Here is a 25,082-nt window from a genome sequence, read left to right on the forward strand (position 1 = left end):
TTCTTAACCCTAAAAATACTGGATGAAAAATAAGTGTGTGTTTCTCTAAAGGCATTCATTAATTCTGCTAGACCTTGAAATATATAGCATTCTCAGAAAACCTTGTTTATAATCACAGTTGCATTAAATTACTGTTTCCAGGTTTGGTGATTTCTACCTATAAGCCCTGCCTGCTCTCAGGAAGCTGAGGCAGGTGAATCTCCTAAGGCAGGAGAGATGGCTCAGCAGTTAAGAGCATTAGCTGCTCTTGCAAAGGGACCCTGGTTTGATTCTCAGCATCTATATAAGACTCACACTGTCTATAATAGTTTCAGGAGATCCAAAAACCTCTTCTGGCCTCGATGGTAACTTGCATGTAAGTGGTACACAAAAAAAATACCCATACATATAAAATACCTACTGTTAAAAGACAAAAAAAAAGCTTATACCTAATTTTAAACTTAAACATTTTATTTTAAATTATTTATTTACACTAGGCAGTGATTGTGCATGCCTTTAATCCCAGCACTTGGGAGGCAGAAGCAGATGTGTCTCTGTGAGTTTCAGGCCAGCCTGGTCTACAAAATGAGTTCCAGGACAGCCAGGACCATTACACAGAGAAGCCCTGTCTCAAAAAACAAACAAACAAACAAATTATTTATTTACTTTTATGTATACATGTGTACTGTGCATGTAAACACAAGACACCACACAGAGCATGTGTAGAAGTCAGAGGATGGCTTGCAGGAACAGGTTCTCTCCTTTCTCCATGTAGTTTCCCTGAATCAAAACTCAGCTTGTCAGGCTTGGTGACAAATGCCTTTACTCACTGAATCAGCTCAAAGGGACTATATTTAAGTATTAAAGAATAAGACTTCATTATCAGTATTTATATCTTTTTATTTATAGAATAGTGCCAATAAATTTTGTCTGTAACACAGAGCACTCTGTGGACTATATTGAATTCAAGTTTAGATAGAACTATCTCAACATTCTTACTGGTTTCAGGAAGTCAGTTGAAGACAGTCATCTGCAAAACTCAAGTTAAAACATAATTGTAAAATTTCGGGGAAAAATGTAATCTAGCTCCAAACCCCATAGAGACTGAGACTCAAATTCATTGTGCCATTTGAAAGTAGCTCCGGAGAGATTTTCAAAGAGTTGCTAAGCATTTGCCCCCCACTCAGCCACTACAGTAGATACAAATGAGATGAGACACTTAGCTAAAGTCTATACTTTGCAATGTAATTATATAAGTACTAAAACAAAACATATTTTATGTGTATAGTACACTTAGAGTATGCCTGTATTTGGAGAGCCTTTCCTTTCTTAAAAAGGATGACTCTGAGCTCCTGGTTATCCTGTTTCAGCCTCCTGGGTTCTTGGGGGAAACATTCTGATAAGGTTTCTGGTGGAACTTGACTAAAGTGTATGTAGTCCTGGTGTTTTGTAGAAGGAAGAACTTATGAGCAGTGAAATAAGGTATAACATACTGAGGGTGGTTTATTACTTCTCTTTACTGATAGTAATATTTGAGAAGGAGTTATATGTTGAATTTTAAGAATTTGGAAAAATTTCAGACTCACTTTGTTTTTTTGATGAGGGGTTGGGGTTGGAGGTGAATTCTAAAGTGTAGCCCTGGCCAGCCAACTGCTTCAGCCTTCAGAGTGCTGTGATTATAGGTATGCAACACCACCCTACTGGCCATATTTTACATCTGAAGGGTTAAAAGGCACCAAGGATATGACCAAATGACCTTTTGATACTGGGCATAGAATATGGAGGGGTGAAAACCTGGTGCTGTTTATTAAGACAATAGGATAATAAACCTGAAGGCATTCCAGTGCTACCTCTTCCTTTTGACTCTTACACAGCTGTAGGGAAAGGCAGAAGAAGAGGAGTATAGGCATGTGTTTAGGGGTTTTGGCAATCAGTGCCTGGCACAGCCTTAATTTCTGGAAGATTATTCTTTAACCATTTTGTGTGTGTGGCTCTAAGGCACCTCTGTGCAATGCAGGCATAGTAGACACGCCTTTATAGGGTGCAGATAGCAACACCTTGACTGCAGTCTCCACTAGGCTACAGAATGCTGATTTTACCTAGATTTCAAAGAATTCCTCAGGGAGCCTCAGGGACTAGGCAGATAATTATTACAGGGTTATGGCTACTCTAGAGAGACCTCATTAGAATGCCTAAGGGGAGCTATGGGAATGCTGCCACCATCCTCAGCAACCTGGTTTCCCTGGAATTTTAAGGATTTAACTTGGGCTAAACCTCAATTTATGGCTTCCACACTGAAAAGACTTTCAGAACTAGCCAGTCTATGAAGGAGAGTTGGAAATTTTTACTAAAGATACTGTATTTTATTTATTTATTATTTATTTATTTAATTTTATGTGAATGGATGTTTTCCCTGCATGTCTGTCTGTGCATTGTGTTCCAACAGTGCTTATGGAGGTCAGAAGAGAATGTGAGACCTCAAAAAACTACATTAACAGGTTGTTGTGAGTGACCATGTGGGTGCTGGAAATCAAACCCGAGTCCTGGAAGAGCAGTAAGTGCTCTTAACCGCAGTCTTCTCTCCAGCCCCATTATTAAAGATATTTTAAGATAGATGTATGTATGTATGTATTGGGATTAGGAAAGATGCTCAGAATAAAGTAAGGCATGCTGGAGCCTATGGTTTTAGGATTCTCAGGGAGGGGGAGGGAGGGAGGGAGGGAGGGAGAGAGAGAGAGAGAGAGAGAGAGAGAGAGAGAGAGAGAGAGAGAGAGAGAGAGTGACTCTGTGGGTTTGTTGATTCCCTACAGCCTGCCTGCTGTTACAGCCAGAATTCTTTGTTTCCTATATCACAGTGAGCAGTAAATTTCTGTTTTTTTGTTTTGTTTTTTTTAAATTAAGTAATTAGTGTGGAGTCTTGTTAGATAGCCTGAAGGACAAACACCCAGTTTCAGTCATTCCTTGGTGCTCCCTTATAGTAAGTAGTTCATTACTAAGTAGCCAAAGCTGGCCTTGAACTTGGAATCCTCTTGCCTTAGTCTCTCAAGTGTTGGAGTTACAGACTTCTTCTGTTTTCTTTGATGCTTTTGTCACTTACTTTTTTATTTTTATTGATTAATTTATTTGAATTGGATGGCTGAAGCAATGGCAGTGGTTTAGAGCACTGGCTGCTCTTCCAGAGGAACGGAGTTCAGTTCCTAGTATCTGTATGGCAGTGCTCAACCATAGTTCCAGGGGATCTGAAGTCCTCTTCTGGCTTCCATGGGTACCAGGAATGCAAGTTGTACACAGCCATATATGCAAGCAAAACACCTATATACATTAATCAAAATAAGTAATCAATATATATATTGTATTTTTTTGAGACAGGCTAGTCTGGATCTCCAGACCAGGCTTCCCTCAAACTTTCACAGATTCACTGGGATTAAAGACATGTTCCATATGCCTGGCTGGTTATTGTCACTTTTTTTTTTTTGCATTTATTCGCTTATTTATTTACTCTGTGTGTGTGTGTGTGTATGTGCATGCTCATGAACGAGCACACTAAGGTGTGTGTGTAGAGATGAGAGTAGTGTGCAGGCGTCAGTTCTCTCCTCCTACCCAGCCGTTTGCCAGCTCTTCTCTTCACTTTTAATCATCATCTAGTCTGGGGGGTATAGTATAGAGCAGTGATAGAATACTTACTTCAAATGTACTAGTCTTGGATTTAGTCCCCAGAACTGGAGTGGGGTGGGGGACCAAAATTAAAAAAAACAAAAAAACAAAAAACAAACTTTCACCTCTGTTCCTCATTCAGGATTTTTATTTATTTATTTATTTATTTATTTATTTATTTATTTATTTATTTATTTTGGTTTTTCGAGACAGGGTTTCTCTGTGTAGCTTTGGAGCCTATCCTGGCACTCACTCTGGAGACCAGGCTGGCCTCGAACTCACAGAGATCCGCCTGCCCCTGCCTCCCAAGTGCTGGGATTAAAGGCATGCGCCACCAACGCCCGGCCTCATTCAGGATTTTTAAGAAAGTTTTTATTTAGAGAATTCTTTGCTAGACTATTGTTTATCACTCCTCCCCTTTTTTAAATATTTGTTTTATTTGCATTCTTTTTTGCCTGCGTATGTGTTTGTATGAGGGCGTCGAATCACCTGGAACTGGAGTTACAGACAGTTGTGAGCTGCCATGTGGGCACTGAGAATTGAACCTAGGTCCTTTGTAAGAGTAGGCAGTGCTTTTAACCACTGAGCCATCTCTCCAGCTCCTACTTCCCCCCTTTTTTAAGCTTATTTTTTTCCTGTTATTGAAAAATAGATTTTTTTTCTCACATTATATATCCTGACTTTGGTTTTCCCTCCCTCTACTTCTTCCAGGTTCATCAGCTTCTTAAAGGCTAGTTTCTGTTCTTTCCTTTTGAGTTCTTGGAAGCCCAATCTTAACTGAAGGTAGAAATTTCAGGTAAAGAACTAGCAAGACTGCTCAGAAGGCAGATGTTACCCACCTGTGACCATTCTTGGAACTCACATGGTGGAAAGGAGAGACCCAACCCCTGAAAAGTGTCTTCTGCCCTCCTCATGTGTTATGACATGCAGGGACACCCCCCCCCCCACACACACACAAATAAATGTAAAAGCCCTATGAAAAGAATTTTCATTGGTCGTGAAAACTATTTTTATTTGTCTGTGAGTGTATATGTGTGAATGTGTGCCATACATGTGGGGGTTCCGGTGAAGACTAGAAGAGGTATTGGACCCTGGGAGCTGGAGTTATAGATGCTGGCGTGGGTGCTGAGAACCTAAGGGTCTTCTGAAAGAGCAGCAAGTAACTGTTGAGTCATCCCTCAGACCTGTGATGCTAGCTTAGCAGTACTTTGCGTTAGTTAGGAAACTTGACCTTTTCTTATAGCTTATCGTATAAAGGCTATATCTCTTAGTAATATTCATATGTATATTATGATGATCTATCTCATGGCTATCTTATTTCAGAAGAACAGAAACTACATAGTGAAAACAAAAAATGTCAGATTAATTGAATACAATGCTTGATAATTAGGAAAGTTCTTTTTCAGAATCAATACGCTCTCAGCTTTTCTAACTGTAGATGGCAGTAGTACTACAGATATGTTTTTGAGGGAAGCCAGTTTTTGTAAGGGTGTTTGGTTACTATTAATTTTCCTGGCCTAACTAATCAGTTGTCCTAGAAATGACAGACAATATTAAATTAAAGATTTTTGGGTCTGAGGAATACTTGATTCTAAGATTTAAGGTGCCCTTTCCTTCTCTTAGCTGAATGTTAGAAGTATGTTTACACTTATTTTCACATGTATACATGTCTGTCCACTTGTGTCAGTGTGTACATGTGAAGATCAGAGAATTCCAGGAATTCTACCAGGTGGGTTCCAGGTATTAAACTCACTTAGTTCTGTCTTTAGGGTTGGTGCAAGTGTCTCTACTGGCTGAACCATCTCACTACCCTGTTGTTTCTTTTAAGACAAGGTATCCTATAGTCCAGGGTAGTCTGAAACCCTGATCCTCTTGACTCCACCTTACAGGTGTGTGCCACCATACTTGTATCCAGCTCTTAATAACTTCCTAATGCTGTTTTTATTTTCAGATGGAAGTTTTCAAACATCTGTCAGATTACGGTCTCTTATTTTATAATTATAGAATCAGCTTGATAAAATTACTTGCCAAGCATCTGTATGTACTAACATTTCCCTATACTCAAATTAGTGTAATGCAACCAGAAACGATAACCAAGATTCTTAAATATTTAGTAAATGAGGGGCCAGATTTTGAGCATGGAGACAAATGCAGATTAGCATTTCAGCTTTTAGAAGACAAATAAAATTGCTTCTTTTACAGACAGTCTGTACAGATGGTTTTTTCTCTTGAGGATTCACCAAAACGTTACTAGTATGGAAGTTTTCAAGTTTTTATGAGAGTAGAATTCTTGCATGCTCAGTAGCTGCTGCATTCATTATCCAAAGAGGGGCCAGTCTTCTTCCAATAATCACTCACTGGAGCATGTTTTTTTGAGGCAGGGTCTCACTGTAGCCCTGGCTGGTTAGACAACTGCTATGTACACAAATGTTGGCCTTGAACATGTGGAGAATTTTTCTGACTGTACCTCCTTAGTCTGAGATGATAGGTGTACACCACCATACCTGGCTTCCTTTTTCCTTTTCTTTAAATATATATATATATATATATATATATATATATATATATATATATATATTTTTTTTATTTTTTTTTTTCGATTCTTTTCAGCTCTCATGAAATGACCCAGCATCTGTCACCAAACTTGATAGTCTGAATTCAATGCCTGGGACCCACATGGTAGAAGGAAAGAAAAGATTTCCACAAGTTGTCTAACCTCCACATAGGCACCACGCACTAATTTTTTTTTAATTGTATTAGTTACATTTCTATTGTTGCAGCTTATAGAGAAAGAGTTTATTTGGAATTATGATGGAGAAGCACTAGTAGCCAGAGTGGCAAGCTGAGAGCTCACATCTTGAACCACAAGCCTAAAGCAGAAAATGAACTGGGGTAACTGGAATCTTTAAATTCTCAAAGCCCACTCTTACTAATATACTTCTTCCAGCAATGCCACATCTCCTAAACCTCTCTCCCAGACAACCCCAAGTATTCAAGTGCCCACGATTACAACAGACAGCTCATTAAAACCAACACATATGTTTAATAATAATAATAATAATAATAATAATAATAATAATAATAATAAAAATCCAGGTGGTGGCAGTGCACACCTTTAATCCCAGCACTCAGGAGGCAGAGGCCACCCCGGTCTACAGAGCAGGTTCCAAGACAGCTGGGACTACACAGAGAAGCCCTGTCTCAAAAATAAAACCAGACAAATAAATAAAACAAGAATCTATGCAAAGACAAAAAAAAAAAAGCTTTTTATTACCTAGTAACAAATGTTTTGTATTATTTCAAATGTTTTGTATTATTTCATCTTTTGCTTAAAAAAAAAAAAAAAGAAATGTTCTTTTACCAGTGAAAATGGTAAGTCCTAAAATGTAGTTTGTTTGTTTGTTTGTTTGTTTGTTTGTTTTTTTGAGACAGGGTTTCTCTGTGGCTTTGGAGGCTGTCCTGGAACTAGCTTTTGTAGACCAGACTGGTTTCGAATTCACAGAGATCTGCCTGCCTCTGCCTCCTGCGTGCTGGAATTAAAAGCGTGCACCACCATCGCCCGGCTCTAAAATGTAGTTTTAAGTTATATGTTTTGACACAAAGCACAGCTGTTACCAAAAAGGAAATAAGAGTTTTATTTTGAGGATAATATGAGTGAGCGTGGTGCAGGAACATGATTTGTATTATCCCTGAATTACATGTTCATCATGAACAAGTTTTATGAACTTTTATAGTCAGATACATGGATAGGAACTTCAAGCAGCAGGGAGAATTCTACCATAGGTTTCAGATACTGGTAGATGCTAGTGAGACACTAAATTAATACATTTAAAGGTTTTAATTTTATAGTTGTAAGGAATTTAGGTCAGACAGAGGTGAACAGTAAGTAACTTGACAGCACTTGGTAGGTAGAAGCAGGAACATCAGGAGTTGAAGGTTATCCCCAGCTGCACGGTGAGTGCAAGGTCAGCACGGGCTATAAGAGACCCTGCCTCAGAGAAAACAAACATTAAAAAAGCAAAAGGGAAAAGAAATTAAAGTCAAGATCATTGTGCAGAAATGGCTAACTATTTATAATTGAACAGTTATCTATAACTAAATCATTGAAAATTCGTAAACATCTACTAATGGAGGATATTAAATCCACATGGTACAAGTTTTATGATCTCATGTTGGCCTGGGCTGTCTTCAAGCTTACTTTGTAGCCGAGAGTGATTTTGAATTTCTCATCCCCCAGCTACCCCTTTCCAATAGGCATGGACCATCACATCCAGCTCATGTGGTCCTGGGGACCAGTAGGGATCAAACCCAAAACTTCATGCATGCTAGGCAAAGCTCTCTACCTAAGTTGAGCTTGCTTATGTAGAGCAACACCCTTGCTCCATTTTATATATGTATGCATGTATACATTTAGTTTTTTGATACAGGATCTCACTGTGTAACCCAGAATAGATTTGACTTACTATGTAGGTATACCAGGCTGACCTTCAATTTGTGGTAATCCTCTTGTATCTACCTCTCAAGTACTGGGATGATAGGTATGTGCCACTATGCTTGACCAGATGCTTTATATAATAGTACAGGGTAAAGTTGGGAGAGGGAAAAATGAAGATAGAATTACATTTATCCATGCAAAACATAACTCTCACCCCAAAGGAAATGAGTTTATTTTGATACAAATAAGAGTGGCCCATGACCTGAGAACACAGATTTAAGTTGTTCCAAATGACATGTTCCCCTGTGGAAGTGTTTACATGTTTTTTTTTTTTTTTTGTAGTCACAGAACTAAAATAGTCTTCAGTAAATACATTCATTCTTGGGGACATCAACTACACAGGTTACAACAAAACAAGAAAAACTGCTGAAGGTCTCAGATGCTGCTTGATATTCTTAGCTTTTGGCTTAGTGACAACTAGAGGTCTGCCAAGTTGATATATTTCAAAAGGGATGTTTGACCAGATACAGACAGAGGCTGATGATACGTGACTGTTAGAGGGACTAAAGATTTCAATATCGTTTTGGCTCTTTGTCTGCAACATTCTGACTCTCTACTATCATGAGATTTTGAAGTTCAAATCAGTCCACAGAATGTGGGTGTGGCTTTTTCAGTGAACTCAGTTCATGCATCCTGTAACAATCAGGTTATATAATGGTTTCGGATGTATATTGTGTTCTGAAGATCAGACTCACTGCTATCTTGGGCCACATAAATCAGGTTCTACTACAGTTTCTATACTTAATTTCAAATAAAGCTTTTGTTTCCTTTTTTTCTCAGGAGTAGTGGTTGGGGGCTTTGTTTGTTTTAAGACAGTGTCTCATTTGGAAGCCCTTGTTGGCCTCAGACTTTTTAAGACCTCCTAACTCTGCCTCCCAAGTGCTAGGATTAATGGTTTATTTGTGTATGAGTGTGTTACACACATGTGCTTAAAGGTTGGAAACACTAATTAGTTATTTTCCTATATTCTCTCTGCTTATTCATAGGAGGTGAGGTCTCTCCCTGAATTTGGGGTTTGCATACCTTCAGCTAGACTGGAATCTAGTAAGCCCTAACAATCTTTCCATTTCCTAATTCCCTCAGAGCTTAAGTTACAGAATACTGGTGTTTTAAGATGCTAGGATATGAATAAATCAGAGGTACTACTAAGAGTTTAGATGATTGACATTGAGTTGTTTAGACAGCACTTCCTTCTCATGTGTTAGCCAGCAACATCCTATTTATTTATTTATTTATTTATTTATTTATTTATTTATTTGTTGTATGAGTCTTTTGGTTTTTCAAGAAAGGGTTTCTCTGTGTAGCTTTGGAACCTGTCCTGGAACTCTTTCTGTAGACAGGCTGGCCTCTAACTCACAGAGATCCACCTGCCTCTGCCTCCTGAGTGCTACGATTAAAGGCATTCACCATCACGGCCCAGCTGTGTATGAATCTTGTAACTGAGAATGTGTCTATGCACCATGTGTGCTCCTCGTGCCCGCAGAGACCAGAAGAGGGCATTGGGTCTCCAGGAACTGGAATCACAGGCAATTATGAGCTGCCATGTGGGTGCTGGGAATCAAACCTAGGTCCGCTGGAAGAGCAGCCAGTGCTCTTAACTGCTCTATCATCTCTACCTTCCCTTACATTTTTTTAAAGTAATAATTTAAACATTTCCCTTTAAAAATACTTATTTATTTGAGCAGGGTCTTACTATGTAGCCCTGGATGTCCTAGAACTCACTATGTAGATTAGGCTAGCCTGAAGCTCACAGAGGTCTGCCTGCCTCTGCCTGTGTAGTGCTGGGATTAAAGGTGTGAATACTTAATTGTATTTTCTTGTTACCAACTCTACAGATTATAAGCACACCACAGAGAATTACCAATTCAGGAAGTGTTCTGATTGGGAGTCCATATCCCCCTGCACCAGCAATGGTCACTCAGACACACATAGCTGAGGCTGCTGGCTGGGTTCCCAGGTAAGAGGGTCAGAAATTACTGTTTCTAAGTTTCCCACCCCTTACTGTCCTGCTGTCTTGTCCTTGTCTTCCTATGTCCCCTTTTTAAAATTTACATTTAATCATTTTGCAAATGTGCACACACATACATACTGTATAGCATATGTGGAGTCAGTCCTCTTTTCACTGCTTAAGTCCTAGAGAGCAAACTCAGTTTGTCGGGCTTGCTAACAGGTGCCTGTGGCCCACTAAGTCATCTCACCAGCCCAAATATATTTTATTTTTAATTATGCATATATGTGTATGTAAGGTGGTGTGCCATGTGAACATGAGTGCAGCTGCCTGTTGAATCCAGAAAAGAACATTGGCTCCTGGAGCTGGAGTTATAGGCTTTTGTGATCCACCCAAGGTAGATGCAGTAAACCAAGGAACCCTGGTCCTCTGAAAAAGTAGCTGTGTGTGCTCTTAACCACAGCTCTGTCTCTCCAATACATGTGCGTGTGTGTGTGTGTGTGTGTGTGTGTGTGTGTGTGTGTGTGTGTGTGTGTGTGTGTGTGTGTGTGTGTGTGGTACATGTTCACGTTTTTATGGGTGTATTATTTTGTGAGCATGCTTGTGTATGCATATATACATATAGAGGCAATAGGTTAACAACAGGTGTCTACCTTGATCATTCCATTTTATTTTCTGAGGAGGTCTCTTGTTGAACCCATATCTTGCTGATTTGGCTAGTCTACCTCGTCAGTTTACCCCAGTAATCTCCTAACTTGGCCTCCTGAGGGAATACTGGAATTACAGGCAGGTTAACTCAGTACTAGCTGGGGTTTGTCCTTGGGCTTGTATGGCCATCTCCCCAGCCCTTGAATTCGCTTCCTGTTTTGTTAATCTAGTTATTTTGAGGCTTGGGAGTGGGGTGGGGTAGGGCAGGACTTTATTTCTTTTGTTTTTGGGGGGTTTCATGCAGTTTAGGATGGCTCACTCATCCTGACTCCTAATCTGACTGTGTCTACCTTCTGAGTGCTGGTTACAGTTGCTGTGAGTTTGGTGGGTTTTACTACTGTTGTTTGAGACAGAGTCTTGGGGTATAACCCTGGCTAACCTGATACTTGATATTTACCTGCTTGGCCTTGAATTCTTGGTGATCCTTTTGCCTCAACCTCTTGAATACTGAGGTTACAATTATTTGCCACCATACCCAGCTAGTTTGGATCTTTAAAAACTATTACATTGTTTTAAAATCAATTATGCTTGGGCTCTATATATAGCCAGGCTTGACTCCTCGTGGAGTTGCCCATAGCCAGTGCCACCATGTCCAGTGAGTACAACCAGTGGGTAAAAACACTTCTTCTTACAAAGGAACAAAGTTTGGTTCCCAGTACCCACATCAAGTGGCTCAGGACTACCTGTTAACTCCAGCTCCAAGACATCTGACATCTTCTGACCTCTGTGGGCACCCACATATATGGGTGGCATATACACATATAGACATACATACATACATACATACATACATACATACATACATACACACACATAAATAGAAATTAGAAGGAAGAGAGAAAAATATTAAAATAATTCTCTAAACCTTATTTTCTCACTTTTGAAGGTTTATTACTTGAGGAGTTTTATATCTAGTAACATACTACTATATGAATTTGAGCAAACATTTAGTAAATCTTTATTAAGAATGACCTTGCTCGGGCTGGAGAGATGACTCAGAGGTTAAGAGCACTGTCTGCTCTTCCAGAGGTCCTGAGTTCAATTCCCAGCAACCACATGGTGGCTCACAACCATCCGTTATGAGATCTGATGCCCTCTACTGGCCTGCAGGGATACATGCATACAGAAAACTGTGTACATAATAAATAAATAAATCTTTAAAAAAAAAAAAAAAGAATGACCTTGCTCACCAGGTGGTGGTGGTAGGGCATGCCTTTAGCCCCAGCACTTGCGAGGCAGAGGCAGGTAGATCTCTGTGAATTTGAGACCAGCCTGCTCTACAAGAGCAAGTTCCAGGGCAGCTCCAAAGCCAAAGAGAAACCGGGGGGGGGGGGGGGGGGTGGACCTTGCTCAAGGATAAGTAAGTTAATGAAGTAACAGCTCTGTCAAGTGCTTTATACCATATACAGATGGACAGACATATATCCATACACCATAAAGACAAAAGAGTTCTGTACAAATTCATTTGTAAATCTGTACTGTTTTCCTACCCATATTTTCATTGTGCTTATTCCAATTTAAGGATTATTATATTATCATGCCTTTATCCCATGGTAAACTGTTTTCTTATGTGCACATTCAGTGTAGAATGAGACAAATTATAATGAATTATTTAAGAAATAGTTGTGTTTTATGCTTAAGCTATCTTTTTGTCTTTTTAGTGATAGAAAACGAGCTAGAGAATTTATAGACTCTGATTTTTCAGAAAGGTGAGTATAAGTGTATTTTGTTTCATATTCCACTATGAGGGGGGGGAGTCCTTTGCACAAATTTAACTTGATTTAGTTGCCACCATTATTTCATTCTGCACTGAGGTTTCCAATTCACTTATTTACACAGTTCCAATAGATATCCTGTGATATTGGTCATTCAGGCCTCTTCCTCCTCTTGGGAAAGAAAATGTTCTTCCAAAGTAAATACTCCATAGTATCCAAACATGCCCAAACTTTTAAACAAGTTTTTTTCTTAAATAGTTCTAGATCATAGTAAATGCTTGTTTCTTTTTTTCATTTGTTTATTTTTGGTTTTGGTTTTTGAAACAGGGTTTCTCTGTGTAGCTTTGGAGCCTTTCCTGGATGGAACTTGCTCTGTAGACTAGGCTGCCCTTGAACTCACAGAGATCCACCTGCCTCTACCTCCCAATTGCTGGGATTAAAGGCATAAGTTATCACTGCCTGGCAAATTCTTGTTTCTTTAGACACCGTTTGGGTTATGAGATTATCTTTTTTTTAGAATATTGGCATAGTAACTCTCCAGTCAGTTACCTCTGACGTTAAAGACTGTCAGTTTGGAAGCTTAGGAATATAGCTCAGTGGTAGAGCACTTACTTGTGTTAACATTCATTAGTCCTAGGTTCCATTCCCAGCACTAGGGGAAAAAAGAAGGATCTATTGGTTTAGAGCCATTATATGAGCCTAAGTTCAAAATGTCATGCAAGCCACTATTCTAGGTACCATTAGTATTATGCTATATTAAAATGAGAGTTGTCATTTCAGAGTCCATTGACCTCTATAAGATGAGAATTATTCTGTTAATAAAGACTTGCCGATGGTTTTTACGGCATCCTCCACTCCATAGGAAATTACAAGTCAGCATGGGCTAATATGAGACCCTGTTCTCAACTGAAAAGATAAAATAATAGAATCAGCAGCAAATACAAATAGTTAATAAACTTACTTAAAAGTACTCATTAGCATTAGTCATTAAAAACATTAAAAATCAAGTGAACAGTGCTGCTCTATATCTATTAAATAACCACCAGGCAGGGAAAAAAAAAAAAAATCTCTTGACTTTTATAGGATTGAGGCACCTGGAACGCTCCTGTGCTACTGATGGCAATGTAAATGATCACAATAATTTTTGGAAGTTGGCAATATCTGTAAAACTAAACATAGATAAACCCTGACATACCAGTGTTTTAAGTATGTGCTGAGCAGGAATTCTCATATATATTTGAGAATATACTTCTTAAAAAGTACTTCTCAGATTTATTTTATGCATATGCATGTTTTGCCTGCATATATATGTATGTGCCATATTCGTTCAGTGACCCAAAAAGTGAGAAGATAACAGATCTACTGTGGATGCTAGAAACCAAACCAGGTCCTGTACAAGAGCAACAAGGCCTCTTAACTACTGAGCCAACTCTGTAGTCACACACACACACACTTCCTACTTAATGAAATTAATTTTAGGGGAGTTATGTTTTGTTGTTTATTTTATTTTTTAAGCCTTCTAAATACTAGTATTACAGGCATGCATCACCATGGTTGGCAGTTATAGAAGTTTTTGGTTTTGTTTTAAGATTACTAGAGAGGGGGTGTGTGTGTGTATGGGTGTTTGACATACATTCAGGTGCCCTTGGAGACCAGATTCTCCTGGATCTGGAGTTGCGGGTGGTTGTGAGCTGCCTGATGTGGATGCTGGAAACCAAACTGTGGTCTTCTATGAGAGCAGTTGTGTTTTTAACTGCTGAGGCATCTCTCTAGGTCCTAACATTAAAAAAAAAATTATATGTATTTATTGTGTGCCACTGAACATATATGTTTAAATAGAACACTCAATTTAGATTTTGCTGTTTCTTTGTTTCTGTCTGTCCATATGAATCAGATGCTTAGTTCAACTACTTTTTTTGCCTTTCAATATTTGCAATTCTTGTCTGTTCCTCTTCTTTACCATTGACCTCAGCTGTTGCAATAGCTTCTTAGCTGGTTTTTCTTTCATCTCCTTTCTCCATAATATTCACCTTCAGCTTTTAACATGGTAATTTCTGCCTACATCAGTTTCTCACCCAACTCAAATCACTTAGTAGTTTCACTGATTTTCGATACTACAGTGCCTGTACTCTGGGGATGCATTTATGAGTCTTTCCTAATTGCATCAGGGTTCTCTGAGGGAACAGAACTACTAGTAGAATGAAACACACCCCCCCCCAACACACACATACATTGACTCCAATGGCAATTTAGACTGGTTTACAGGGTGTGGTCTGGATATTACACCAATGGCTGTTTTCACAGTGGAAAAATCCAAGAGGCTGATAGTTATTAAGATAGATGTCTCAGCGTTTCCAATCTGGTGCTGGAGTCTTGGAGGATTCCTGGAGAGCTATTGGTCTTTGGTGTATGTTGAAATCCTGAAGGAGTTAGATTCTAATACTGTTGAAGGAATACCTATGGGATAAATGAACTTGCACTAGTGAGAGCAAGGGCAAGCAGGCGAAAAGCAAAGTTTTCTTCTATGACCTTTTTTAACCTGGGCTGCCACTAGAAGGTGTAGCCAAGCTTTAAGGTGGATCTTCTCGCTCTTAGATACCTGATTAAGACTATCTGGAGGCAGGTGCAGCTGTGTCTCCATGAGGTTGAGGCTAGCCTTGTCTATGTAGTGAGTTCCAGGCTAGCCAGAGATACCTGTCTCAAGAAATAAAAAATAAAGAAATCTAGCAGCTTCGGTTTTAGTTGAGTCTAGATGTAGTCAAGTTGACAACCATCACAGGAATGTAGGGAAAAGAAAGTGGGTATTTTCTTATCTCATTCTTTTGAAAACAGCATGTCTAGTGGGTTTTTTGTTTTGTTTTGCTACATAGCATAGTACATGTAAATAATTTATTAATAAGTTAAATTATGCTGATAAACAACAATGTGATGAGGTGAAGTCAAAATTTGATTGCTTTGTGTTTAAAGCACAGCATGTTCTTTCTCATGCTTGACATTGCTCACCTTGCAGTCGACATTGGGTGGCCCCACCCTGCTTGTTCTTACTCTTTTATATGTATTACCTGTTTTCTCCATCTTGTATTTGCTGCTGCTTCTACTGACTAAAGCTGTCCTCACTTCTTTCCTTTGACCTTTACATATTGTTGATGACTATCCCCACAAGTCATCTCCCTGTAGGTTAAAATAGCTGTCCATCTTCCCACTTCCCACAGATCACTGTGAGTAACTGGCCTGGCACTTTCACCTTTGGAATTGTCCACCAGTATGTATGTGTTTCATCATGCTGTAAGACTCATTCAGGAAAAGAATTTTACCTGAATTTTTATACTTCTGGTCCCTAAAACAGTTATACATATATTTGATGCTCACAAATTATTAGAACTGAATTGACCCCTCAAGTCTTAATGGCTAAGAACTGAGACTAATAGTTTTGTTTTTAAGATTTTATGTATTTATTTATTATGTATACAACATTCTGCTTCCATGTATATCTGTACACCAGAAGAGGGCGCCAGATCTCACAATAGATGGTTGTGAGCCACCATGTATGTGGTTGCTGGGAATTGAACTCAGGACCTCTGGAAGAGCAGTCAGTGCTCTTAACCTCTGAGCCATCTCTCCAACCCGAGACTGATAGTTTTAATGCCAAAGAAAAGATAAATATTAGCCAAGATATAATCTCTAAAAGGCAGAGTTATTGTAACTTTTCACAAATTTATTTCTAGGGTCTAATGATGACTGGCGTATAACAGTAATTTGTCAATACTTGCTTACTAAATGAATGACATTATAGAAAAGCACTATGTATATTGTTGAGCTCTTAAAATAAAACTTAAATTTAAAAACATTTTCCCTATTCAATTTAAATTTTCTTCATTTGAAACTAACTAAAACATAGAAACTAAATGAGTATCTTCTAGTTTTATTTTTTGCATAGTGTAATAGAATATGAATTTTTTCATAAATCTTTTTTCTTTCCTAGCAAACGAAGCAAAAAAGGTGATAAAAATGGGAAAGGCTTGAGACATTTTTCAATGAAAGTGTGTGAGAAAGTTCAGCGGAAAGGCACAACATCATATAACGAAGTAGCTGATGAGCTGGTATCAGAGTTCACCAATTCAAGTAACCATCTAGCAGCTGATTCGGTAGGTGGATCATAAATTTTATATGGATACATGATGATCCAGTTTACCTATGAGTCTGTGTGATAGATCTAAGGAATCGAGGAAGCTAGGGAGTCCTTTAATTGAGAGTTTCCTATTTCATGTTAAGGAAGTTTGTATTGTAAATTTTTGGTTTGTTTTGGAGATATTCTCTTCTTTTTTATTTGAACAGATATATATTTTGAAGTTTTTTATTGTTTTATGTTTGCATGTATGATGTGTCTGTGCACATCCATGCCATGACGTATATGCAGAGGTCAGTGGACAATGTTAGGGAGTCAGTTCCTTCCGTCCACCTTCACCTGGTTTCTGGAGACTGAACTCAGGTCGTCAGGCTCATCTGGGACATGCTTTACTCAACTGGTCCATGTTTCTAGCCCCTCAATAACTTTGGAACCTTGCAAATTTTAGTGCACTTAGAAGATTGAAGCAAGAGAAAATCTGCAATTTTGAGTACAAGGTTAATCTAGGCTACATAGTGAACCCCCCCCCATGTCAAAAAAACAAAATTGAAAAGTTCAGAATACTAAGATTTCACCCAGAAATTGATCTTAGACGTAGTCCACAATGTCAAGAATACAATATTTACATCCAGTTCCATAATTTCCATTTTCTGTTTATTTAGAGGGTTCAGTGTTTCCCCACTAGCCCTCATTATCATGACATTTAATTGACTCAGTTTTGTCTTTAAGAACTTCCGCCAGGCATTGGTGGCGCATGCCTTTAATCCCAGCACTCGGGAGGCAGAGGCAGAGGTAGGCGGATCTCTGTGAGTTCAAGACCAGCCTGGTCTACAGGAGCTAGTTCCAGGACAGCCTTCAAAGCCACAAAGAAACCCTGTCTCAAAAAAAAAAAAAAAAAGAACTTCCTATTACCAGGCAAAGCCAGTGGATCTCTGAGAGGAGGCCAGCCTGGTCTATAGAGTTAAGTTCCAGGAAGCCAGAGCTACATAGAGAAACCCTATCTTGAAAAACCAGAAAAGCAAAAAACAAAAACCAGAACTTCCTATCTACAATAAGATAAAAACCTCATGATACAAATAAATATAAATGTATTCATCCAATAAAAGTCTTATTAACAAAAGAAAGGAAAAGATTAGCTGAACCAATTGGTGTCCTGAGAGTACAGAAATATATTGGGACAAGTTCCTGTTCTCATTATAGTGTAAAAACAGCTAGTCAGCACTATTCCATGAACCACATTGTCAGAAGCACAGATTTACATAGACCTTGAAACATGCATCTTTGATATGTATGTGTATGTGTATATTGGCTGTTTGTGTTGTGTGTGTGTGTGGAAGCTGATGCATGGGTTAACATCAAGTATCTGCCAGTCATCACCTTATTTTTATTATGTTTGTTTATGTTTTTATTTATAGACAGGGTCTCAGTTTGCCTCTCTGACTGGCCTGGAAGTCACAGAGAACCACTTGCTTCAGCCTCCCCTATTCAGGGATTAAAGATGTATGGTACCATTCCTGGCATACTCACCTGGAGCCTGGGTTTCTCACTGAACCTGAAGCTTAGTGATTGACTGACTAGCTAGGAGGCCAGTGAGCACCCAGGATCCACGTGTCTTCACCGCCCTTGAACTGGGGTTACAGATGCATGCCTGCTGCACTTGGCTCTTTTGTGGGTGATGGGGATTCAGATGTAGGTTTTCATGCTTGCATTGTAAGACTTTACCCACTCTTGATGTTTTTAAAGTATAAAAGTTTTCCTAGCTGGACGTTGGTTGTACACACCTTTAATCCCAGCACTAGGGAGGCAGAGGCAGGCAGATCTCTGTGAGTTGAAGGCCAGCCTGGTCTCCGGAGCGAGTGCCAGGATAGGCTCCAAAGCTACACAGAGAAACCCTGTCTCAAGAAAAAAAAAAAAAAAAGAATATTCTTTTCCTTCCTTCCTTCCTTCCTTCCTTCCTTCCTTCCTTTCTTTCTTTCTTTCTCTCTTTCTTTTTTAAGGTTTTCAAGACATAGTTTCTCTGTGTAACAGCCCCGGCTGACCTGGAACTTGCTTTGCATATCAGGCTGGACTTAACCTCACATAAATCCACCTGCCTCTGCCTCCCAAGTGCTGAGATTAAAGGTGCTGCAACTACAAAAATTCTTAATGGTTGTCCTGTGCTTTTTCATTCTTCTCTAAACTCTAGTTAGATCAGCACTGTATGGTGGTGCATGTACATAATCTTAGAACTGGAGGAACAAGGAGGAGAATCAGAAGTTCAAAGTCATCTTCAGCTACTCAATGAGTTCCAGGCCAGCCTGGCATACACTTGGAATCAAAAGCAAAATAAAGCAAATGAAAAATGTTTTAAGTTTACAATTTATATTGAGCCTGATTCATTGCAATCCTGAACAGTATACAAGACATACCAGCTACTCTCAAACATCTTAACTTCCTGCACAATAGTCTGACCAGAGGTTTTACTTTATCAGCTTTAATCCTATGCGAGGCACCCCAGGAACCACCTAATGATGCAGGCACTTTTAATACTTTACCTCTCTATGTATACATTTGTCATGGATATTAATTTTTATATATTCTGGATTCCATAAGGTAACTGCTTTTATACAGCTGAGATCTACCAGTATATTTATATTTTCTACATCTCCAAGCTTCCATTTTAAATAATCTTTCTCCCACCCAAAGAAGTCCCTTAGTATTTTTCAGTGTCAGTCTGGTGTTAGTTATATTTGTTTCTGAGCTTATTTTGTTTAAAGTGTCTTCAGAGGTGGAGGTAGTGAAACTCAGTGAGAAGAACACTTGCTTAGCACACATGAGGCTTTGGGTTCAATCCTCAGAACCACCTAGAAAATAAAAAACAAACAAACAAAGAATGTATTCAGAGCTAGTAAAATAGCTCAGCCAACAAAGGCACATTGTTGCTAAACCTGATGACAAGAGTCATTTGCAGGATTCACTTGGTGGAAGAAGAGATTGGGCTTCCACAAGTGGCTCTCTGAGCTCCACATGGACACTGTGGCAAGAACACACACCCAAGTTAAAAATAATAATAATAATAATTGAAATGTTTACATGTGTCTTTGTTACATACTGAATTCTAAAGATGTTTTCACTGGGCATAGAATTTTTTCAGCAATTGGGACATACTGTCATCAACACCAGAAGCATGTGAAGGATAACCCTTAAAATTCAACACTTCATAAGAATATTTTTAGCAGGCTTATGATCAGAAGAACATTAGACGAAGAGTTTATGATGCTTTAAATGTGCTGATGGCAATGAACATAATTTCAAAGGAAAAAAAAGAAATCAAGTGGATTGGCTTGCCTACCAATTCTGCTCAGGAATGTCAAAACCTGGAGGTAAGTTAAAAGTGGTGTTGGATAAGTTTTTTGTTTGTTTGCAAGACATTTTCATTTAGAAATATAATCATGTAATACTAAAATTGTTCATGCATGCTATCATTAAGAGTCTGTGGAGAATTTTGCATTGGAAGAGTTTTAGAGATACAATTTGCAGTTTATTTTACAAATCATGAAACGGAGTGACACAATGTCAGTGAGTAGTCTGAGCATGGAGGTGATGATGGCTCATCCCTGTAATCCCAGCACTTACAAGTAGGAGGATTAAGAATCAGTGTCATCACTGGAAGACAGATGTCACACAATTTCTATTTTATGTGTAACCTAGAAATGATGAACTTATGGGAGCAGAGAGCAGAATTGTGGCTATTAGGCTTCAATGTGGGTCTTTTAACAATGGGGAAATGATTGGTTTAAGGATATAAAACTGCAGTTGGACAAGAGGCATGGACTCTGTGATGTCTTGAGGTCTACTGAGAGCATGATAAATATGGTTGATAACAATATGCTATACTTTAAAAGTTGTGAGATAGTATACTTTAAGTGTTCTCAAAACAAAAATGATGAATATGTGTGATATAACATGTTAATTGGTTTAATTTAGCCATGCCATTGTGAACATACTGTATTATGTATCATAATTGTGCATGACTTTATTTATAAGCTAAATAAATGAATGGAAAAAAATTTACATTATTAGAGAGTTTTAAAATTTTAATACCATAATTAAGTAAGTTTAAAGTAATCAGCAGAACCACACCCTATATTAGATCTCAGCTAAAGGATTGAAATAAATTTATCATGGACTAAAAGTTAAATATTGTTCATTTGAAATGCCTTCCCTATTATCCTATAGACTTGCTGGAATTTCAATATTAATTACTGACAAGATTTTAATAGGAACTGGCAACTAAAGCTAAAACTCATGAGGAAAAATGAATGACTTGGGATCCAAGACATTTGTGGGGTAAATGATGCTTTAGGAGGTGCATGTCACAGAGAAGACACCACAACTTTTCCATCCTCTTCTTAGCACAGTAGTTGCCAGGAACCCCAAGGAAGACAGCAAAGTTGCTTAGGGTTAGGGTTAGGGGTAGGTTTAGGGTGAGAGTTAGGGTTAGGGGTATGGGTAGGATTAGAGTTTCATTAGGGTTATGGTTAGGTCAGGGATAGAGTTAGGGTTAGTGTCAGTTGGATACACTTCTGTATCTGTCTGTACTACCAGCACAGGACACAAACCAAAAAACCTGGAAACTGTCATAAGAGATAGAAGTGTATTTTATTCAGCAGGAAATATTTGTATTTCTAGTTCCAAGTCAGGAGAAAAGACTCGGGAAATATGGTAACATCAGAATTCGTTCATGACAAATAAGATGTTAAAATTTGAAGCAAGTTTTTTTTCTTTTACTAGTAAGAATGATTATAGTTTAAAAATGGCTAGTGATTATTTTATTCTCACTATCATTTTCAAAATTTCCGAATTTAAAAATAAATATTGTTGCCTATTTTCTAACATATTTACAAAAATAAAGACAAGTATAGATTATGGTTTTATTATTTGAATACTAATATTCTATCTTCTGTATTTTGTAGCAATTCACATGGAGACATTGTTATCTCTATGTCAAAGCTATGTTTCTCATCTTTTCTTGTAGCACAGTTCAAACTCTGAAAAAATGAATCCCAATTCCTCCACATATCTAACTGAATAAATTATGGTGTTCTGTGACACTTCTTAGTGGCCATTTATCACAATATAAAAGGGCTCGTTTTTTTCACTTGGGAAGGGCAGAATGTTTTAGGGTAAATAATTCTAGGATGAGCATGTTTCCTATCTGAACTGGTGAAATGTCAAATGTATTTGCTAGATTAGGAGCCATGCTATTTGAATGGTTTATGCACAATGTTAAAAAGTTTTAATTTTTAGTCTTTCAAAAATTGTTATTAAGCATCAGCCATATGCCAAGCATTTTTGCAAGTCACCATGTGAGGAAGGGAAATGAAAGTAAAGCCAGAAGAAAAATGCTTTATATTATTAAGGGTTATGAAAACATGAACACAGGACAGTGTAAGAAATATTGACCAGAAAATGTGATATCTCTTTTATATGAAAAAAACCCTCTGCCCATTGTGCTGTAATAAAACTTTATTGTATCTCATATCAAGACTGACACTAATCACTATAGTGTCAGAAAACACAATTTCTGAGTTCAGTTAGACATGAGGAGGAATCACCACTCATATATTTACATCAGATGTCAGGAGCGATCATCTACAATGGTCATAGTACAGACTGTATCAACCAAAGGAAGTTAGGTGGGAGAAGCTATGCAAGAAAGAAGAGGAGAGAAGAGGAGAGGGGAGGAGAACATGAGGGATCAGGAAGATTGAATGGGGAGAGGAATTGAGGACAGCAAGAAAAGAGACACATCAATAGAGGGAGCCACTATAGGTTTAAAGAGAAATCTGGCACTAGGGAATTGGACTAGGGAGATCCACAAGGATGAGCCCAACTAGGAACCTAAGCAATCGTGGAGAGGCTACCTTAAATGCCCTTCTCCTATAATGAGAATAAAAACTACCTTAAATGTCATCCTAGAGCCTTCATCCAGTAGCTGATGGAAGCAGAAGCAGTGATCTACAGCTAACCACTGAGCCAAACTCCTGGCATCCAGTTTCAGAGAGGGAGGAATGACAAACAAAGGGGTCAAGACCATGCTGGGAAAACCACAGAAACAGTTGACCTGAGTAATGGAGAACTAATGTACCCCAGTTTGACACCTGGGGAACCAACATAGGACCAAAACAGGCCCCATGAACGTGGGTGTCAGCTAGGTGCACTGGGCAGTCTATGGGGCTTCTGGTAGTGGAACCAGGATGTATCCCTAGTGCACAAAGGGACTTCGGGAACCTATTTCCCATGGTGGGATACTCTCTTAGCTTAGATACACAGGGCCATCGCTGAGCCATCTCTCCAGCCCTAGACTTTATTCTTACAGCAGTGTCACATAGATGTTATGTGACTCTTAAGTAATACAAAGGGTGTGGTTGTTAGTAGAACTTTGAAAAGGAGATCCTAGAGTGTAGACCAGAGTAGATAAGGACCAATGAGAAATAATTTGTTGGAGCAGACAAGAAAGGTGTTTTACCTGATGTGTCAAAGAAGAAAGCAAGATGGATGTGATGTCATACACCAGTATACCCAGCACTCAATAGGTAGAGGCAAGAGAATCTTGGGTCTGAGCCTGGCATGGGCTACATAGGGAAACCCAATCTCAAAATACAACAATGGATGAAAGTGTAACTTCATTTTAAAGATTTTTGGGGGGGCTGGAGAGATGTCTCAGTGTAAGAGCACTTGCTGCTCCTACAGAGGACCAGGGTTCTGTTCCTGACACCCAGATGGTGGCTCATAACCATCTGTAACTCAAGGTGATCCAGTGCCTTCTTCTGGTCTCCAAGGACACCAGACATTAGATACACATGACACATGTGTGGGTAAAATACTCATAAAATAAAATTAAATCTTAAAAAAATGATTTAAGGATTTGTTTTTTATAACTTTTGTTTTTTTAAAGATAGAGAAGCAGAGGAGAATAGAAAGGATAAAACAGAAGCGTGCCCAACTACAAGAACTTCTCCTTCAGGTAAAGATCTGGCATATTTTTTTGTTACCTTCCTAGCCCATACAGTGTTCCTCTGCTTATTTACTTCCAAAGCTAATGTGTTTTGTTGTTGTAGTGCCATCAGGTAGTATCTAGACCATGTCATAGCGCATTGATTTGGAATGTTTAGCCTTTCAGATGGTCCAGCTGTCTGTCATATTTTTCCCCACCTCCAACTCCCAGGTTCTCACCTTGAGTGCAGCAGCTCCCTTTGGGTGCTCATCTTTTCCCAGAAGCTGCAATATCCAGGGGTTTTGCTGTTTTTTGTTTTGTCCCTAAGGGGGATCTTTTAGGTGTATCCTAACTGGTAATGTGGTTGTGGCCTGACCTATAGTCTCCCCATCTAGTTTGTACTTAAAGGTCTACAGTGTTACCCACTAGAGTCAGAGATAGGTTCCCTGTCAGAAGCTGGATAAGTCCCATTTCATGCTGATAGAGAATAAAATTTCTGTCCCAAAGGGAGCTGCATCTTTCAGAGTTCTTATTTTAATTTTGTAATTGTCAGTACTGAGACTGTCACGTTGTACAAATATGTCATACATGGTGGTAGAAGTAAGTATGCTTAGGATATAACAAAAATTATTAAAATTCTGTCCTAATCTCAAGACAAAACTAATTTAATGATTTATTAATCTACAAAAAAAAAAAAAAAGACTTTTTTGTTGTTTTGAGGCAGGGCCTCTCTACATAGCTTCTGACTGTCCTAGAAATCACTTTTGTAGACAAGTCTGGCCTCAGACTGGGAGAGATCTGTCTGCCTCTGGTTCCTAAGTGCTGGGACTTAAGGCATATACCATCATGTCCAGTTCAAGCAAGAATTTTTAAATTTAAGCATTCTAACACAATTTAATCCAAAGATAAACTCATTTTCCCCAGACTGATATCTGGGAAACCAGCATGGGACTGATCTAGACCCCATGAACATGGGTGTCAGTGAGGAGGCCTCAGAAATCTATGGGGCTTTTTGTAGTGGATCAGTACTTATCCCTAGCATAGGAATGGACTTTAGGAGCCTATTCCACATAGAGGGATACTCCCTGAGCCAGGACACACGCAGGAGGGCCTAGACCCTATCCCAAAGGATACAATAGACTCTGATAACCCCTTATGGAAGGCCTCACCCTCCCTGGGGAGCAGAAAGGGTATGGTATAGGTAAGGTGTTAGTGTGGGGGGGAGCAGGGGCGGAGGGGAGGGAGAGGGAACTGGGATTGACATGTAAAACAATCTTGTTTCTAATTTAAATTTAAAAATGGAGAAAAAAATAAAAAAGGAAATAAAGAAAAGATTGAAACATGAAAAAAGATAAACTAATTTTATGTTTATGTACTAAGTAATGATGATAGAAAAATATTACAAGTCTTTGTTTTCCATAATTGATTATATTTTCTACAAGAGTGGAAAACTTTGTAAAGTAAAAACAATGATTGTT

The 25,082-nt window shown here is 38.7% G+C and overlaps 1 protein-coding gene across 6 annotated transcripts in view; it reads left to right on the top strand.

Moving 5' to 3' along the window:
• Nucleotides 1-25,082, top strand: part of Tfdp2 (transcription factor Dp-2) — a 106,791-nt gene that overhangs the window by 63,158 nt on the left and 18,551 nt on the right. For 4 of the 6 annotated variants that reach the window (XM_027410917.2, XM_027410916.2, XM_035443872.1 and 1 more), the window contains 5 exons: nt 9,964-10,085; nt 12,446-12,493; nt 16,482-16,644; nt 19,841-19,987; nt 23,566-23,634. In XM_027410917.2, the coding sequence (XP_027266718.1) occupies nt 9,964-10,085; nt 12,446-12,493; nt 16,482-16,644; nt 19,841-19,987; nt 23,566-23,634 (549 nt within the window). The remainder of the gene's footprint in view (nt 1-9,963; nt 10,086-12,445; nt 12,494-16,481; nt 16,645-19,840; nt 19,988-23,565; nt 23,635-25,082) is intronic. The other 2 variants (XM_027410918.2, XM_027410919.2) reach the window with 2 other exon arrangements.

This window comes from Cricetulus griseus, chromosome 4 (genome assembly GCF_003668045.3).
Source record: "Cricetulus griseus strain 17A/GY chromosome 4, alternate assembly CriGri-PICRH-1.0, whole genome shotgun sequence".
NCBI classification, from domain to species: Eukaryota; Metazoa; Chordata; class Mammalia; order Rodentia; family Cricetidae; genus Cricetulus; species Cricetulus griseus.